The 17,522-nt window shown below is 38.7% G+C and overlaps 1 protein-coding gene across 2 annotated transcripts in view; it reads left to right on the plus strand.

Annotated features, from left to right (window-relative positions):
- LOC127636832 (zinc finger matrin-type protein 4-like) overlaps positions 1 to 17,522 on the plus strand; it is a 48,997-nt gene that overhangs the window by 17,729 nt on the left and 13,746 nt on the right. The window contains exons 3-4 of one of the 2 annotated variants that reach the window (XM_052117589.1): positions 1,437 to 1,526; positions 9,930 to 10,086. In XM_052117589.1, the coding sequence (XP_051973549.1) occupies positions 1,437 to 1,526; positions 9,930 to 10,086 (247 nt within the window). The remainder of the gene's footprint in view (positions 1 to 1,436; positions 1,527 to 9,929; positions 10,087 to 17,522) is intronic. The other variant, XM_052117590.1, reaches the window with a different exon arrangement.

Genomic DNA, 17,522 nt, shown 5'->3' on the forward strand with positions numbered 1-17,522 from the left:
CATCACATAAGCAGCTACTTTTTGAAAGCAATCAAAATGCACACGTATAAAAAGTGTAATTGAAGCACCACAAAATGACGTGGTTGCATCAGTAATTGCATTTTTCATCTCACATGTGTTTTTATGACACTTCCAGCTGGGTTTAGGTTTAAGGTTTGGTAGGGAGGTTGGTTTTGTTGATTAAAAACTTGATAAAGCCAAAAATGAAATCTCTCATCATTTACACACTCATGTCATCCCATATGTGAATGACTTTCTTTCTTCTGCTGAACACAAACTGGGATTTGTTGGAATATTTCAGCTCTGTAGGTCCATACAATGCAAGTGAATGGTGGCCAGAAATTTGAAGGTCCAAAAAGCTCATAAAAGGCAGCATAAAAATGATCCATAAAATTCCAGTTGTTAAACCATATCTTCAGAAGTGATATATGTGTGGGTGAGAAACAGATCAAAGTCCTCCCTGCCCAGTAGTTTTCGATATGCACAAATAATGTGAATCGCCAACAACAAAAAAGAAGAATATGAAAGTGAAAGTGGAGATTTGTAATAAAAAAAATAAAAGACAAATATTGCGTTAGACCTATAGAGCTGAGATATTCTTCTAAAACTCGTTGTTTGTGTTCAGCAGAAGAAAGAAAGTCATACACATCTGGGATGGCATGAGGGTGAGTAATTGATAAGAGAATTTTCATTTTTTGGGTGAACTATCCCTTTAAATGTAGGCAATTTGAGGGTTAGTAAAGTGATGATGGTCTGGAATGAGATGATGCAGTATAGAGAAGAGGGAACAGGTGACATATGTCAGCTTTTTGTGAGTAACAACATCAATTTATTTATCCTGAAAATAGCATTGTAGCTTGCCTTTGCATACATTCAAATATTGTAATTAGTTCCATGGCGCTGCCAAGCCAAAATATCTCCTAAATAACTCTGTGTTCCATGGAATAAAGAGTCATACAGGTTTGGAACAACATTAAGAATGTTTGGCTGAACTATTCCTTTAATACCTGATGATTCATCTTCCTGCCATATATCTTTATTCCCAAAATATTTTATCTTCCAGGGATCATAACTATTACAAATCTGTATAGAGGATTCTAGTTTATGATGGCTTAAGGCGAGATTTTACTTCACATTTTAGCTGTTCGTATGGCTGGGCTTTCATCTGCAACACAACGATCAATATGGGCCTTTAACCACCCACCAGAATAATCATTCAAAGGCTGCAGAGGGGCTATCTAGCTTTGAGAAATGAGAGCAGTGGTCCATAATCTTGTTCTTGTAGCTCTGATGAGAATTGTTTGGAGCCTGATACTGCTTAGTTTCATAATCAATGGCAAATTCTGTTTTTCTGTCTATGAAAAGGCTGCTTGTGAAACCACCTCATATATTGTCCTCTCCTTCACTTTCTTTCTGTCTCTCTTAATCCCTTGTAGAGTCGAAAGCATGCCAACAAAGTTCGGCTGTATTACATGTTACATCCAGTGGATGGGGGTTGTCCTGCAAAGAAGCTTCGGACAGACAATGTAAGACTCTTAAAACATGAAAAATGAAAACCAAAAGAATAGAAAGAAACATGCACATAGAAAATATGTAATTTTATGTTGTGCTAGATTACATAAAATATGATCCCTGACCACTTTTCTTCCTGAAAATTGAAGCAGACGGTTTCATTAATCTGTTGAGGAACCCTGACATGGCTACCAGGAAAGCGGTTTTACGTCGACAACATATTGATTGACACGGATGACCTGCGCATCTAAGCTTATCACTCCTGACTGGTCCTGCGACTCTCACATTTCAAGCTATCATTTGGATTTAGTGATGAAGTGGATATTTTAGAAGTATGAAGAATGACCCCATCCATTTTGTTACAGCTTTCACTTGACAAGCTGTCACTTTGGGTCATGATTTGGACTGTAGAAGGTCGTATAATACTAGTATAAACTATAGTAAAATGCTTTCACATCTAGAATAGATGTTTGCCATATACTCATGAAACCTGTCAAGAAAATGTCCTGGTCCCATTTTACTCAAATCAAAATAAACAAGAAATGATATAGTGTAAAAAGAAAATTAAGCCTATTTTAGGGCTGTAAAGATTTTTTATCTAGATGGTAATTTCTGATATTATGATACACCATAGTAGTACTGCACAATCACCCTTTCATAATCTCAAATTATACAACTGTCCTCGAATCTGATTGGTGATGACAAAAGACCATCTTGTGTGTGCTATGAGTGACTTGAGCTGATGTTGACAACTTTGTGCTGTCATTCAGTGTGCAATTGTCTTTGAAGTCATCCGGGATTGTCCCTCACTTTATGATCGCTCTTGATTAATACTACACTATAGCTGAGGAAGAGTTAAACTAAGAACTTCAACATTATTGCCGATCACAGCGTAGAGTTGTGACAGAGTAATCAAACATGCTCAGGGCACCTACCTGATATAAGTTTCAATTAGACGTAAATGTTCAACATGGCGCAGGAGAGAACACGGTGTCGTGTCAAAATAAGAGTTCCAAGAAATTGTAACGAACTGGCCATGGAGACTGTGTTTGGAACCATGTGCAGGAAGTTTATTAAAAGAGACACAAGCAAACAATCCAAAACAGCAGGCACAGAGACGTAGTTGCAAAGCAGGCAGATAAATCCAATAAACCAAACAGACAGTCCAACCAGGCAAACAAATCCAAAAAGCAGTAAATACAGAAAAACAGGCAAAGGTCTTAAAATGAATCAATAAACAATGGCAATGGAAAAATTCTCAGTAAGGCAGGGTTAATTGGCAATACATCGCACAGAACAATTTAACTGCATAGCTATATTTACATGTGGTAAACAGGAAATGAACAGTGAAGAAAGGGGCACCCTCTGGTGGTTGGTAGGATGGGTAACAACCTCAGATGTTACAGAACAACTCCTGTGGCAGCTACCCACAATCTCTCCTCTGGTCCGTAGCCTTCCCAGTCCACCAAGTATTTCTTCTGGCTCCCTCGTCGCCTAGAGTCCATGATTTCTCTGATCATATACGCAGGTGCTCCATCAACAATTTGTGATTCCAGGGCCAGACGCCGAGTGGACCGGTTTCAGCTAGGACACATGGAAGGAAGGAGAGATGCAATAGTTAGCAGGAAGCTCTAATTGGGAAGTAGCTAGCTTTATTTGATGGATAATTCTGAATGGACCCATACACTGGACTGAGCTTCCTGTAGGGTAGCCACAGCTTGAGATCCCTTGTGGATAACCAGACCCTCTGTCCAGGCTGATAGTTGGCTGACTTCCGCCAGTCAGCCTGAAAGCATTGCGCTCGGACCGCTCGCTATAGCTGGACATGTGCGCTGTCCCACACGCTCCCACTCTGCCTAATCCAATCGTCCACCGCTGGCACTGTAGATGTTTCTCCTGACAAAGGGAACATCGGGGGGTTGGAGTGAGGGATTTCTGTGCGTATTTGGCCCAGGGCAAGAGGTCACTCCACTTTTCCCGTTCAAGGCTACAGTAGCTCCAAAGGTATCTGCCAATCTCCTGGTTTAAACATTCCACCTGTCCGTTGGCTTGGGAGTAATAGACTGAGGTGAGACTTACATTGACGTCCAATTGCTTACAGAATACCGATCAACCTTGGGATGTGAACCTTGATCGAACATGTTGTTTTCTGATAATCCATAGACTCTGAATACTTTGTGAAAGAGCATTATCAGTTACCATAGCCGTGGGTAAACCCTTGATGATTTTGAGAATCGGTCGATAATTACCAGTATGGTGGTGTATCCATTGGAGATTGGCATGTCAATGACGAAATTGATGGACAGGTGGGACCATGGTCTTTGGGGTATTGGCAGTGGTTGGATTAGTCCCGTGGGCAGTTCCTTGGGGGTCTTAGATTGTGAACACAATTGACAAGACTTTACATAGTTAGTAACATCATGAATCACAGATGGCCACCAGAAGTAATTACGTACCAGTGTGATTGTTCTTAGGATGCCAGGGTGTCCTGTGCTTAATGAAGTGTGGACCCACTGGATAGTTCTCAGCCGTAGAGCTTGTGGTACAAAGTGCTTGGTTGGGGGTCAGTCAGGTGGTAACGGTTTGTGCAATTGTGCTTTTTGCATTTCTTCCATGATATGCCAACTAATCAGTGCAATGATGACATGTGGTGGTAGGATTGATCCAGGATGAGGTTGGATGTGAGGTGGATCATGCCTGCATGAAAGTGTATCTGCTTTGCCATTCTTGCTGCCAGGGCAGTAAGTGATGGTAAAAATGAACCTGGTGAAGAACAATGACCATCGGGCTTGATGTGGATTCAGTCTCTTGGCTGCCTTGATGTATTCAAAGTTCTTGTGATCAGTGATAACTTGGAACAGGTGGACTGCCCCTTCTAACCAGTGACGCAACCCTTTGAGTGCTGCCTTCATGGAAAGTAATTCCTTGTTCCCCACATCATAGTTTCGTTCAGCAGAATTTAAATTCCTGGAGAAAAATGCACAAGTGTAAAGCTTGCCTGGGGTACTGTGACATTGTGACAGGACTGCTCCAATCCCACAATCAGAAGCATCTACTTCAACAACGAAAGGCAGATTGGGGTCAGGTGAGAGTTCAGGCCTCGATAGTAGATACATGGACGTAGACCTCCATCCTTTTTCTCCACAAAGAAAAAATCTGCAGCTGCTGGAGAGGTGGAGGTACGGATATAACCTGAGGCAAGGGCTTCCTCGATGCAAGTTTTGATAGCTAGGGTCTCAGCGCATGACATGCCAGGGCCTTGCTTCTTGGTGGAGCTGTATTAGGCAGAAGTTCAATGGCACAGTCCCATGGACAGTGAGGAGGAAGTAGAGTAGCTTTGACTTTAGTAAACTTAATTTCTGCATACCCCTCAGGATCCATGGTTACTGTTTGGAATTCAGGGCTTTCAATGCTGGTGGTAAGACAAAAGGCATGGAGACAGCAACATGGAGAAAATGTTCATGACAGAAACTTGACCATTTTGTGAGCTGACCCTGGTTCCAGGATATAGAATGATTGTGGATGGCCAGCAAAGGATGACCCAGAATAAGAGCATGATTGGGTGAGTTTATGACATACAGTGAAATGTTCTCAACATGAAATGGACCAATCTTGATGGTTATGGGAACAGTCTGTTGGGTATACCATGTTTTTTTGTTATGTTGATGATGGCGTTCCTCCATAGAAACATGGACGTAAACAACTTGCATAGGTTTGGGTGATTCAGTGGATTCCTCTGCATGTATTGAGACTGTAATCTTAGAAGCAGAGTAAAACTGGGGCCGTGGAGCATTACAAAGTAGGTTATCCATCTTGATAGCCATGGTAATGAGTTCAGACAGAGTCGAACTCTCCCAGGTTCATGCAGGTCTCTTCAGGTCAGTTCAGCGACATCGTTCCACCCACTTTAAGCTGCTAGCATCCTGAACAGAATTGCGTAGTCAGCTGCAGATCGATGGCCCTGGCATAAATGAAGCAGCTGAACAGAAATATCTTAACCACCTGCTGGATACTCGAAGACTTCGTGGAACTATTGAACGAAGTAGTCAAACAAGGTCTAGATTTGAGGATCTTTGTCCCAAACAGCGGCTGCAAAATCAAGTGGCAGAGCCAAAATATAAAAGGTCCATTTATTGGCAACTTGATTAAATGATTCAGATTGATTAGAGAAATAAACTTTACACTGTCGGAAAAAAACCCGACATTTATCAGCAGAACCATCAAACTTGTCAGGAAGTGCAAGGCTTACCAGTTTAACATGGGGAGCTGGCAGTGAGTGAATGTAGTTTGTCAAACATTCGTTGGCGGCTTGTAGGTTGTTCTGCTGGTCTTGATGTGCAAATGTAGCCTGGATCTGTGAGACTTCTGCTGGATCCATGGTAGGCAAAGTATTCTGTAACGAACTGGCCATGGAGATGGTAATAGGGTCCCTGTGCAGGAAGTTTATTAAAAGAGTCCAAATCCAAAACAGCAGGCAGAGAGACAGTCCAACCAGGCAAACAAAACCAATCCAAAAAAGTTATCCAAAAAGCAGTAAATCCAGAAAAACAGGCAAAGGTCATAACATGAATCAATAAACAATGGAAAGGCAGGGTAAACTGGCAATACTTCACACAGAACAATGGAACTGCATGGCTATATATACATGTGGTAAACAAGATGAGCAGTGAAGAAATGGGTAAAGATCAGTATTTGGGACAGGACTCCCTCTGGTGGTTGGTAGGATGGCAACAACCTCAGATGTTGCAGAAATATACAAGAATAAAACTGGCATGTTTCCATGTTTTCTCTCCAACAACAAAATACAACAACATGAGTGAAATATACATAGAAGAATTCCAACAGCACATAAGGCAGCAGATTTCTATCACACTACTACTTAGGAATAAAGTTAAACTAACAGACGAAGGTATACACATGCTCAGTCCCTCTCTCTCTCTCTCTCTCTCTCTCTCTCTCTCACTCTTTCTCTCTCTCTCTCATACACACACACACAAGTCCTTATTTCTCCATTAACTTGTTAGAAACTGTCATAGCAGAGCCTGTTACGCACAATCTTTTGAACTAGTAGGGGCAGATCCTGAATAAGTGCCGTATGAAAGTAGTTTCACACACAAGAGCAGTCCTAAGTTTTTCACTACGTATTTACTTATTAGTTGAACTGTTGTATAAAAGCAATATCACACTCGCAATCATGCTTTTGACTTTTAAACAATTGTCTTCTCAAAAATGTAGCTTTGAACTTTTGTTGTGATATAAACAGTTTATTCAACTTTAATCACACTGAATCAGCATTGACTGGTTATCAAAATCAACTGACAATTATCTTAGTTGTATCTAATAATTTTTTAAGGGCTGTCACTCGATTCAAAATGAAATTGAATTAATCAAATTAATCAGAGTGAATAGCATATCAATATTTAGGGACCAAAATAAAGATAATTTAGTAAATAACTATTTAAATAATTATTAAAATAATAGTATATAATAAATATTACAATTCAAAATTATTTATCCCCATACAGAAATAAGATACATCGCAATATATGTAAAAACATTTATAATGTGTGTGTACATTTATATATTTAAATATACTACAAAATGGCAGTTTTTCATGTCATATATTTTCCACAAATCATAGTAATAAATATGTATTAGGGCTACCCATATAGCTTGTTTATTTTGTGTGATTTATGTAATTATATGAAAAATACTCCTGCTATTTGTATGTTCCTACTATTGGAGCAATTCAAGCTTATGTACTACCTTGATGCAGTAGGGGGCAGTCAGCACTCCAGCTGCACAGACAACACACCTCATCAAACCAACAAGCAGCAGGTAGCTCAGCCTTCCACAGACGCGCTGTTGTACTAAAAAACAGCTTGACTAGAGGTCTAAACGGGCCTTAAAATTAAACCTGACCCGTACCCAGGCTGTGCACCCTACCTGGCCAGATTATAAACCCGAACCTGAACCCAAAATCGCTCACTATCTTTATAATTTCCTGTACTAGCAAGTACTGTTGTAATAGGCTATATTTTATGTAAACATTTAGGCAACCTTCGTAACAATATTGAAACCATAAACATAAACAGTTTTAACAGTGTTAAATCTAGATGCAGTGCAAAGAATGAACCAAAGCGCAGGTGTCTCATCATGTGTTTTTGAAAATGTGAAGTTTTTTTAACTTGACACAATGTTTAAACAGCCCCTAACTCGTCTGTTTGCACTTGAGTGAGTGTGTGTGTGAGACAAGTTCAGTAGGCCTGTGGGCAAAGAGGAGGCGGGAACCAGCTGAATGTCAATGTAAGTTTTAATAACAAAAATACTCAAATCAACATTATCACAAACACATAGACACACACAGCAGCAGCCTGTGGCTCTCTCTCTCCTGAACTGGTGTCTCTGGCTCCCCTTTATCTGTCTCTCACCTTATTAGTGACTCAGCGCCAGACATGGCCCATCCATGCCCTCCTTGTCACAGCCTGTTTATTTTTTAATTAATTGCAAACCTGAAACCTACCCGAACCCGAAGTCCTACTTAAAAAACTGACCCGAACCTGGCCCGAAACCCATCTGGCCATGTCGGGTTGCAGACTTCTAATCTCCAAAAACGTCAATTTATCACATGGGTACATAGACCAATAATTAAGAATAGTGCAGATGGAATTAGGCCATGAAAATCTAATATTATTTTGACATTTAAAGACATTTTGTGTATTGTCTAAATCAGGGTCAAATTTCTGAATGCAGGAGAATCTGCTCATGTTCAGACCACATTTCCTAGAACATTAAAGAAAACAAGTGTGAGTTCAGTAGCCATGCTTTGATAAAATGTATTACATGTACAGCTTGCAGAACAGACTTCAGTCGTTTTTTGGCTGCCAGTGATTCATGGTGAATCATGCAATGGGTTCATTTTGCCAGAGGAGCCACCACTGACATATAAATAGAACTGGATTGCTGATGCAATGTAATCAGCCAGCAGGAGGTGAAGTCACTGGAAGTGTTCGAGCGGCCATCTTGGTATGTCCAACCTGCAGATATGACAGTTGTATTTTGCCCTCTAGTAACAATCATGTTTAATGTTTAATTAGCTTGTTATGGATAATATTCATTACGAGGGAGAAGATATATGCGGATCATGATGTCAGAGCACCTGCACCTGTGTTCAGTCTATCAGTGCAGCACAACAATCACCAAAGGAAGTGGGAAAACTGTCCACAATTATAATATAAGTAGGAAAAGCTGTAATATCTGCTTGTTTAGGGTGGCAATATGTCCTTACCCCTGAAAGGGACTTTAAAAAGTCAGTCCGGGTTATCTAAATCACCTTAAAATGCCCGGGATTTGCTTGTTTTCATATTGAAGTGCTCCCTGTAGTTCTATATGGATACATGTCATAAATACATGTTCATTTGCCATTTAAATCTAGCAACCACCCCTTTCATAATTTATACAAATATAAGAGATAAAACATTTATTAATAATTTACTTAAGCAGATTTTTGCATAAAGCATAGTATGCATATAGTAGTGTGCTGTCTTTTTGAGCATCAGTGAATATTTGCACCTTGTGTAATAGTTGTATACAAGTCCCTCAATTGTCCTAAGTGACAAAAGCGTGATTATATATATATATATATAAGTGGTGTGGGACTTTTATTTATTAAGAAGCCCGAAATACACAGGGGACTACTATTTTGAAATGTATGTGCTCCCAGTTGTGAACAACCTGGAGGATGATTCGCTGATAAAGTGACTCTGATTCAAACTGCTAATCTGATCTCTTAAGTTCGTGTGATTCATGAAAAAGATCCGGTTAAAAAAAGTCATTTGTTCATGACTCTCATGCTTGGTTTGATGTTGCATGTGGTGTAGTAAGCTCGTCTGAATAACTCACAATATATCTGATGAAACCGCATATGAATGCACACAACCAGACTGTCGCCAGTGGTGACTAGATTTTAAATTATTGTCACAATCAATTAGTTTTGGTCGCATTTGCGGCAATTCAATCTCAGTCTGGAGCCCTGGAGTTCCCAATTAAGTTTATGAAAAACCTGAACCTGAAAAGCTGATATAAAAGATAAAGCATTTTTCCATTAATAACTCCAAAGCAGCAATAGCAAAAGAGTCAATATGAGAAACTCAGAGCATGTCTTAGCTATTGCATCAGTGGAAGTAGACTGTAGTAGAGATGCTATACCTTTGCTTTAGAAGTTTTCAAATTAGTTCTCAAACAGCATGACCTATATATGCCAACGTGACAACCAAATTTCATATCTTTCTCTAAAAGATTTGATAACACATTTGGTTCTTGAATCATTCTGCTATTCCCATATTATGAGTTGAATTTGATAAATGGTGCTTGTTATGGTATATCAGCCATATGAGTCTTACTCTTTGTCATCCCAGGGCAGCACGGAGGGCGATGTGGACAAAAACAAGTGCTGCACGCTGTGCAATATGTCGTTCACGTCAGCGGTTGTGGCCCAGTCACACTACCAAGGCAAGATCCATGCCAAGAGATTGAGACTACTGCTGGGGGAGCCACCTGCCATCACATCCAAAGGTAGGAGGTAGTGATCTAGGACCAGTTCTGTGCTGCCTATACAGCATATTGGAAGGCCATAACATGTTAATAGATCAGTATCCATACACAAAATACATTTTATATGCATATGACATCTAAAGCAATTGGTTAAGGAGGAAATTACTTGCTCAGCAAAGGTGGGACTTTAAATATGAGAAACTTGGCCAATTTGTTCTTGAGCATGACTATAACCCAATACTCTATCTACATCTATCTATCTAAACAATACTATAAGTGGAGCTTCCTAAGGCAGAGTATATGTTATGACATGACTATTGCTCATATTTAGTTTTTTAAAGAAATGCAGGAAGTCCTTTATTTAGTCATTCATTCCTTCAAATGTGAGTGTATAACACTCAAGATAGTTTTGAGCTCTCAAGCATGTCACTTGTAGCATGTTTGAGATAAGAGCAGGGCTTTTAGCAGAAACAAAACATAATTCGACTCACTTAGCGTGCATAACTGTGTGGCCACAACACATCAGGGGGTGAAATGATCCAAAAAGAAAACATGGAAAGAGTACTATAGCAACATGATCATGTATAGGCAATCGATGAAAAGTTCATATTTTTCCCGGTGTGCATTTTCTTTGGGGTTTCTGAAGGTTGAAGCATCAGGATACACACACCAAATGACCATTTTGAACAATACACTTATACAAATTTATTTCACTTTGGTGAAATAAAGTACCAATTTCCTTCCAAAACAGCTAAATCTGTACATTATTCCAAACATTTTGCCACCAGTGTGTATATATATATATATATATATATATATATATATATATATATATATACATACAGTGCATTCAGAAAGTATTCAGACCCCTTAATTTTCTTTACATTTTGTTATGTTGCAGCCTTATGCTAAAATGCTTTATTTTTGTATTTTTTTTTCACATAAATCTTCAATCCATACCCCATAATGACAAAGCAAAACCCATTTTTTTGATGACTTTGCAAATTTATTAAAAAGGAAAAAACTGAAATATCACACTGACATAAGTAATCAGGCCCTTAACTCAGTACTTAGTTGAAGCACCTTTGGCAGTGATTACAGCCTCAAGTCTTTTTGGGAATGATGTGACAAACTTTTCACACCTGGATTTGGGTATTTTCTGCCATTCATCTCTGCAGATCCTCTCAAGCTCTGTCAGATTGGATGGGGACCGTGTGGCCAGCCATTTTCAGGTCTCTCCAGAGATGTTCGATTGGTTTCAAGTCCTGGCTTTGGCTGGGCTACTCAAGGACATTCACAGAGTTGTCATTAAGCCACACTTGTATTGTCTTGGCTGTGTTCTTAGGGTCAATATCCTGTTGGAAGGTCAACCTTTGGCTCAGTCTGAGGTCCTGAGCGCTCTGAACCAGGTTTTCATTAAGGATATCTCTGTATTTTGATGCGTTTTGCTTTCCTTCAACCTTGACAGCCCCCAAGTCCCTGCCGTTGAAAAACACCCCCACAGCATGATGCTACCAACACCATGCTTCACCGTTGGGATGGTTTTGCTCAGGTGATGAGCAGTGCCTGGTTTCCTCCAGACATGACTCTTGGAATTGAGGCCAAACAGTTCAATCTTCATTTTATCAGACAACAGAATCTTGTTTCTCACAGTCTGAGTGTCCTTTTAAGTGCATTTTTTCATGTCTGGCACTGAGGAGAGGCTTCTGTCTGGCCACTCTGCCATAAGCCCAGATCGGTGGAGTGTTGCAGTGATGGTTGTCCTTCTGTAAGTTTCTCTCATCTCCACAAATGATCTCTGGAGCTCAACCAGATTGACCGTTGGGTTCTTGGTCACCTCTCTTACATAGACCCTTCTCCCACAATTGCTCAGTTTGGCTCTGTGGCCAGCTCTAGGAAGAGTCCTGATTGTTCCAAACAACTTCTATTTAAGAATTATGGAGGTCAGTGTGGTTTTGGGAAGATTCAGTACAGCCAAAAACATTTTGTAGCCTTCCCCAGATCTGTGTCTCGACACAATCCTGTCTCTGAGATCTTCAGGCAATTCCTTTGACCTCATGGCTTGGTTTTTGCTCTGATATGCATTTTCAGCTGTGAGACCTTACAGAGACAGGTGTGTGCCTTTCCAAATCATGTCCAATTAATTAAATTTGCCACAGGTGGACTCCAATCAGTGTAGAAACATTTCAAAGATGATTCAGAGAAATGGGAAAGTTATCATAAATATGTTTTTTACTTTGTCAATATGGGGTACGGAGTGTATATTTACGTGAAAATAATTATTTAAATAATTTTAGCATAAGGCTGCAACACAACAAAATGTGAAAAGATGAAGGGGTCTGAATACTTTCTGCTGCACTATATATATATATATATATATATATATATATATATATATATATATATATATACAGTCAGGTCCATAAATATTGGGACATCGACACAATTCTAATCTTTTTGGCTCTATACACCACCACAATGGATTTGAAATGAAACGAACAATATGTGCTTTAACTGCAGACTTTCAGCTTTAATTTGAGGGTATTTACATCCAAATCAGGTGAACGGTGTAGGAATTACAACAGTTTGTATATGTGCCTCCCACTTTTTAAGGGACCAAAAGTAATGGGACAATTGGCTGCCCAGCTGTTCCATGGCCAGGTTATTCCCTCATTATCCCATTTACAAGGAGCAGATACAAGGTCCAGAGTTCATTTCAAGTGTGCTATTTGCATTTGGAATCTGTTGCTGTCAACTCTCAATATGAGATCCAAAGAGCTGTCACTATCAGTGAAGCAAGCCATCATTAGGCTGAAAAATCAAAACAAACCCATCAGAGAGATAGAAAAAACATTAGGTGTGGCCAAATCAACTGTTTGGAACATTCTTAAAAAGAGAGAACGCACCGGTGAGCTCAGCAACACCAAAAGACCCGGAAGAATTCTTTCCCTGGTGAAGAAAACACCCTTCACAACAGTTGGCCAGATCAAGAACACTCTCCAGGAGGTAGGTATATGTGTGTCAAAGTCAACAATCAAGAGAAGACTTCACCTGAGTGAATACAGAGGGTTCACCACAAGATGTAAACCATTGGTGAGCCTCAATAACAGGAAGGCCAGATTACAGTTTGCCAAACAACATCTAAAAAAGCCTTCACAGTTCTGAAACAACATCCTATGGACAGATGAGACAAAGATCAACTTGTACCAGAGTGATGGGAAGAGAAGAGTATGGAGAAGGAAAGGAACTGCTCATGATCCAAAGCATACCACCTCATCAGTGAAGCATGGTGGTGGTAGTGTCATGGCGTGGGCATGTATGGCTGCCAATGGAACTGGTTCTCTTGTATTGATTGATGACGTGACTGCTGACAAAAGCAGCAGGATGAATTCTGAAGTGTTTCGGGCAATATTATCTGCTCATATTCAGCCAAATGCTTCAGAACTCATTGGACGGCGCTTCACAGTACAGATGGACAATGACCCGAAGCATACTGCGAAAGCAACCAAAGAGTTTTTTAAGGGATAGAAGTGGAATGTTACGCAATGGCCAAGTCAGTCACCTGACCTGAATCTGATTGAGCATGCATTTCACTTGCTGAAGACAAAACTGAAGGGAAAATGCCCCAAGAACAAGCAGGAACTGAAGACAGTTGCAGTAGAGGCCTGGCAGAGCATCACCAGGGATGAAACCCAGCGTCTGGTGATGTCTATGCGTTCCAGACTTCAGGCTGTAATTGACTGCAAAGGATTTGCAACCAAGTATTAAAAAGTGAAAGTTTGATTTATGATTGTTAATCTGTCCCATTACTTTTGGTCCCTTAAAAAGAGGGAGGCACATATACAAACTGTTGTAATTAAAGCCTCAAATTAAAGCTGAAAGTCTGCAGTTAAAGCACATCTTGTTCGTTTCATTTCAAATCCATTGTGGTTGTGTATAGAGCCAAAAAGATTCGATGTCCCAATATTTATGGACCTGACTGTATATATATATATATATATATATATATATTAGGGCTGTCGATTTAACACGTTAATTCAGTGCAATTAATTGTATAAAAAATAACGCATTAAAAAAAAATTACGCAATTAATCACAATGCCCTTGGACCGTGATAAGGAAGATTCCTGATAAATGAAAGCTTGTAGTACCACCCGTTTACTCCAGAGGGCAGTGATTTAAATTTCAGCTATGTGGCAATGCGCAGTTTATACTGTGAAGAAAACACATTATGTTCTTGCATTCAAAACACTTGATGGAGCGCAAATTCGAACTAAGGGATCTCAAGATGTGTCCTAAGTATTAAACTATATTTAACTTGACACAGTGACCTAAAATCTTTATGTTTATGATGCAACGCACCTGAGACGCTACACAAGCATGTCTGATGCAGGTGTAAATTGATGGTCCTTAAACAAGTCCTCATAATAAATCTCCAACTGATTGACAAATTCACTTGTGAAATGGATTGCTGTGAACTGTATGCCAATGATTGACTTACGTTCTATAATATGGTATTAAACAATACATTGTATTCTAAAGATGCTTTTTGTATTGTCTTATTAATGATTAACTCTTCTGCCAAAAGAATGTAATGCATTTTGATTATCTGAATATTTTTTATTTATATATATATATATATTATATATGTAAGATTATAAATATACAGTATATAATAAATATAACAGTAATAATATTAAAAACCTTTATTTGGAGGCCAAATATTAATATATGTGATTACTTGTAATTAATTAATCGTAATACCATGCTATTAATTCAATTAAAAATGTAATCGATTGACTGCCCAAATAATTAATATACTGGAAAACCTTTCTTTTAACTGGTAGACAGTTGGTATGTTGGTAAGTAATTGATTAATTGAGTACTCGTTCAGCATTGAATATTCAACTAGTAGAAACACTACTTGAATATTGCCTGCCGTGGGCAACAATGAAACTGCTACTTTCACCTAAATCTTGCCATTACAACTGAATGCATTGGTTGGCACTGAGAATACATGACAATGTTAAAAGAATAGAATATAAAATATTCTATAATATTGTCTTAAAACAATTGAGTCCGAAAATGTTGAATAAGGACATTTTAGTAATTTTGTTATATATACATATATATATTTTGTGTGAGAATGAGGGCACTTTAAAGGTTCCCTTCTAAATGTCGCATACCAAATATCCTACACATACTACTGTTTGAACTAATGCACACTTTTTCACACACAATTAGAAAAGAAAACTGTTAGCAGTTTTCACTGTATACTGCGCAGTCTGCAGTAAGTTGTACTCTAGTTTCCCTTTCCGAATATAGCCAGTTGTAAGTCATTGACATCCCTTTTCAGCAGACATCTGTTTCAGACATCTGTTTCCACCTGCATGATTCTAAACTGGAAGACTTTTTTGATACCTGTAAGGAGGGCAGCACAACTAAACAGCCCTGTTTGTTGAATATATTTGTCACGCTTGTATTATTTCTTATCAGACTCTGATTATGTGTCATAATCAAAACCCTTTCGTTCAAAAACCTCAGGGAATTGGATGAAAAGTGAGACAGAAGGAAACAGAAAAAAAGGAAAAGTATGCCTCATATTATCTGGTTATTTTGATACCTTCTATAAATACTCATGATAAGCTGCTAGTGTCATCTACCCAGATATCTTCCATTTCAGAAACCATAGCTGAGCCAAGAGCGGCCCCATTTGTGCTCTCCGTTGTTTCTTTTTTATATTCATTATAAATAGGGATAGCTGTCATTGTAGTCTCTTTTGTTTGCCAATAAATATAATAAGAAAAAGGGAAAAACACACCTTCTCGGCTTTGTAATTAAAACAGACAGGAAAAACATGAACGTATATCTGCTAGTGCGAGACAAATTACCTCATGTCTGTTTATGAAACGTATTCATCATATTAGTGTCATGAGTTTCAGAATGCGTCTTATTAAGTTGCAGCCGCTGGGGACATTCTGTGTTCCTAATTTGCACCCTTTACCTGTGAAATACTTCAAACTGACACAAGACTGTGCCCTATACTATGACAGGGGAGATAGACCGTTAGCAAAATATGTCAGTTTAGCCACGTGTGCATGTTTCCAAAATTCTAAAAGGTGTTATTAATGCTTTCACACACCTGCTGTTGTGGCCTGGATATTAAGTAAATAATAAATAAGTCATTAAAGTATTTAATAATTAATAATTAAGCTGAGTTGGTAAATCAAACTGAATAGTGCTTGTTTACTTTCTTTCTGTTTTCATTTTATTTCTTTCCATTCTATACGTGTTCTCCTCCAAAGAATCATTGGATGCTCTTTCAATATTGTTAATTTGTGTATTTAAAGTTTTATTTCATTAAAGGAATATTCCGGTTTCAATACAAGTTTAGCTGAATCCACAGCATGTATGATGTAATGTTTATTTCCACAAACAAATGTTTTGACTCTTCCCTCTCTCCACTCATACCTTTTCTATACATAAAAAGCATCAAGTTTATCTAGGTTACAGGGAGGCACTTAAAATGGAACCCAGATTTTTGCTTTTTTTCTAAATATATTTTAGTGTTAATCAATATTATGCCACAAATGCTGTCGATTGAGACTTGAGCTTAACAAGTATTAAACCCAGAATATTCCTTTTAAGCATTCAGTTGAGAGAGGAAGTTAAGAGAAGTCAGGAAATTATGGGACCAAGAAGGGGGATGGGGATCAGGACATGATGTGGGCTGGATTTGAACCTGCATTTCCCACATGAGCACCAAGGCTCAATTTATCATGAGTACATTGTGTTAACCCCTAGGCCATGTTAAGGGTTGGATTACTCTGGAAGATTTTTTTTCACTTGTTTTTGACTATAAAGATGTGAATAATGTAGGATTTTATAATCTTCATTTTTTATAATGTAGGGATTTGTTTTCCACCGTGGTTGTTAAGGGCCAACTACCATCGGTGAACTGTGTTGTACGGTGGTTGTAGGGGGTGGAGGAGGTGCATTCAAAGAAAATTGTATATATCGACAACACGTAAACCTCAACGACTAAAAATATTCTAGAATGTCAAATTATGTACACTTGAGGCCAAAAGTTTGGAATAATGTACAGATTTTGCTGTTTCGGAAGGAAACTGGTACTTTAATTCACCAATGTGGCATTCAATTGATCACAAAGTGTGGCTCTATTTGTTGGTCACGACATGAGTCTCAATGGGTGCGTGTTTGTGCGTGTGTGTGTGTGTTAGACATTATTTGTCATTCTTTTTCGATTTACTTAACCAATGTCTTTGTTTTAATTGGTTATTTTGTTTTGGTAGCCTGTAGGGCTCTTTGAAATAACTAAAATAATTTGGCTAAGTGATTTAGACCTGGTATGCGGTCAAGACCTGGAACTATTTCATAGTGGTGTGTTTACTTGAAAAATAACTGCACACCTTAGAACGTCCGTCAACCAACCAAGCA

This window comes from Xyrauchen texanus, chromosome 44 (genome assembly GCF_025860055.1).
Source record: "Xyrauchen texanus isolate HMW12.3.18 chromosome 44, RBS_HiC_50CHRs, whole genome shotgun sequence".
NCBI lineage: Eukaryota > Metazoa > Chordata > Actinopteri > Cypriniformes > Catostomidae > Xyrauchen > Xyrauchen texanus.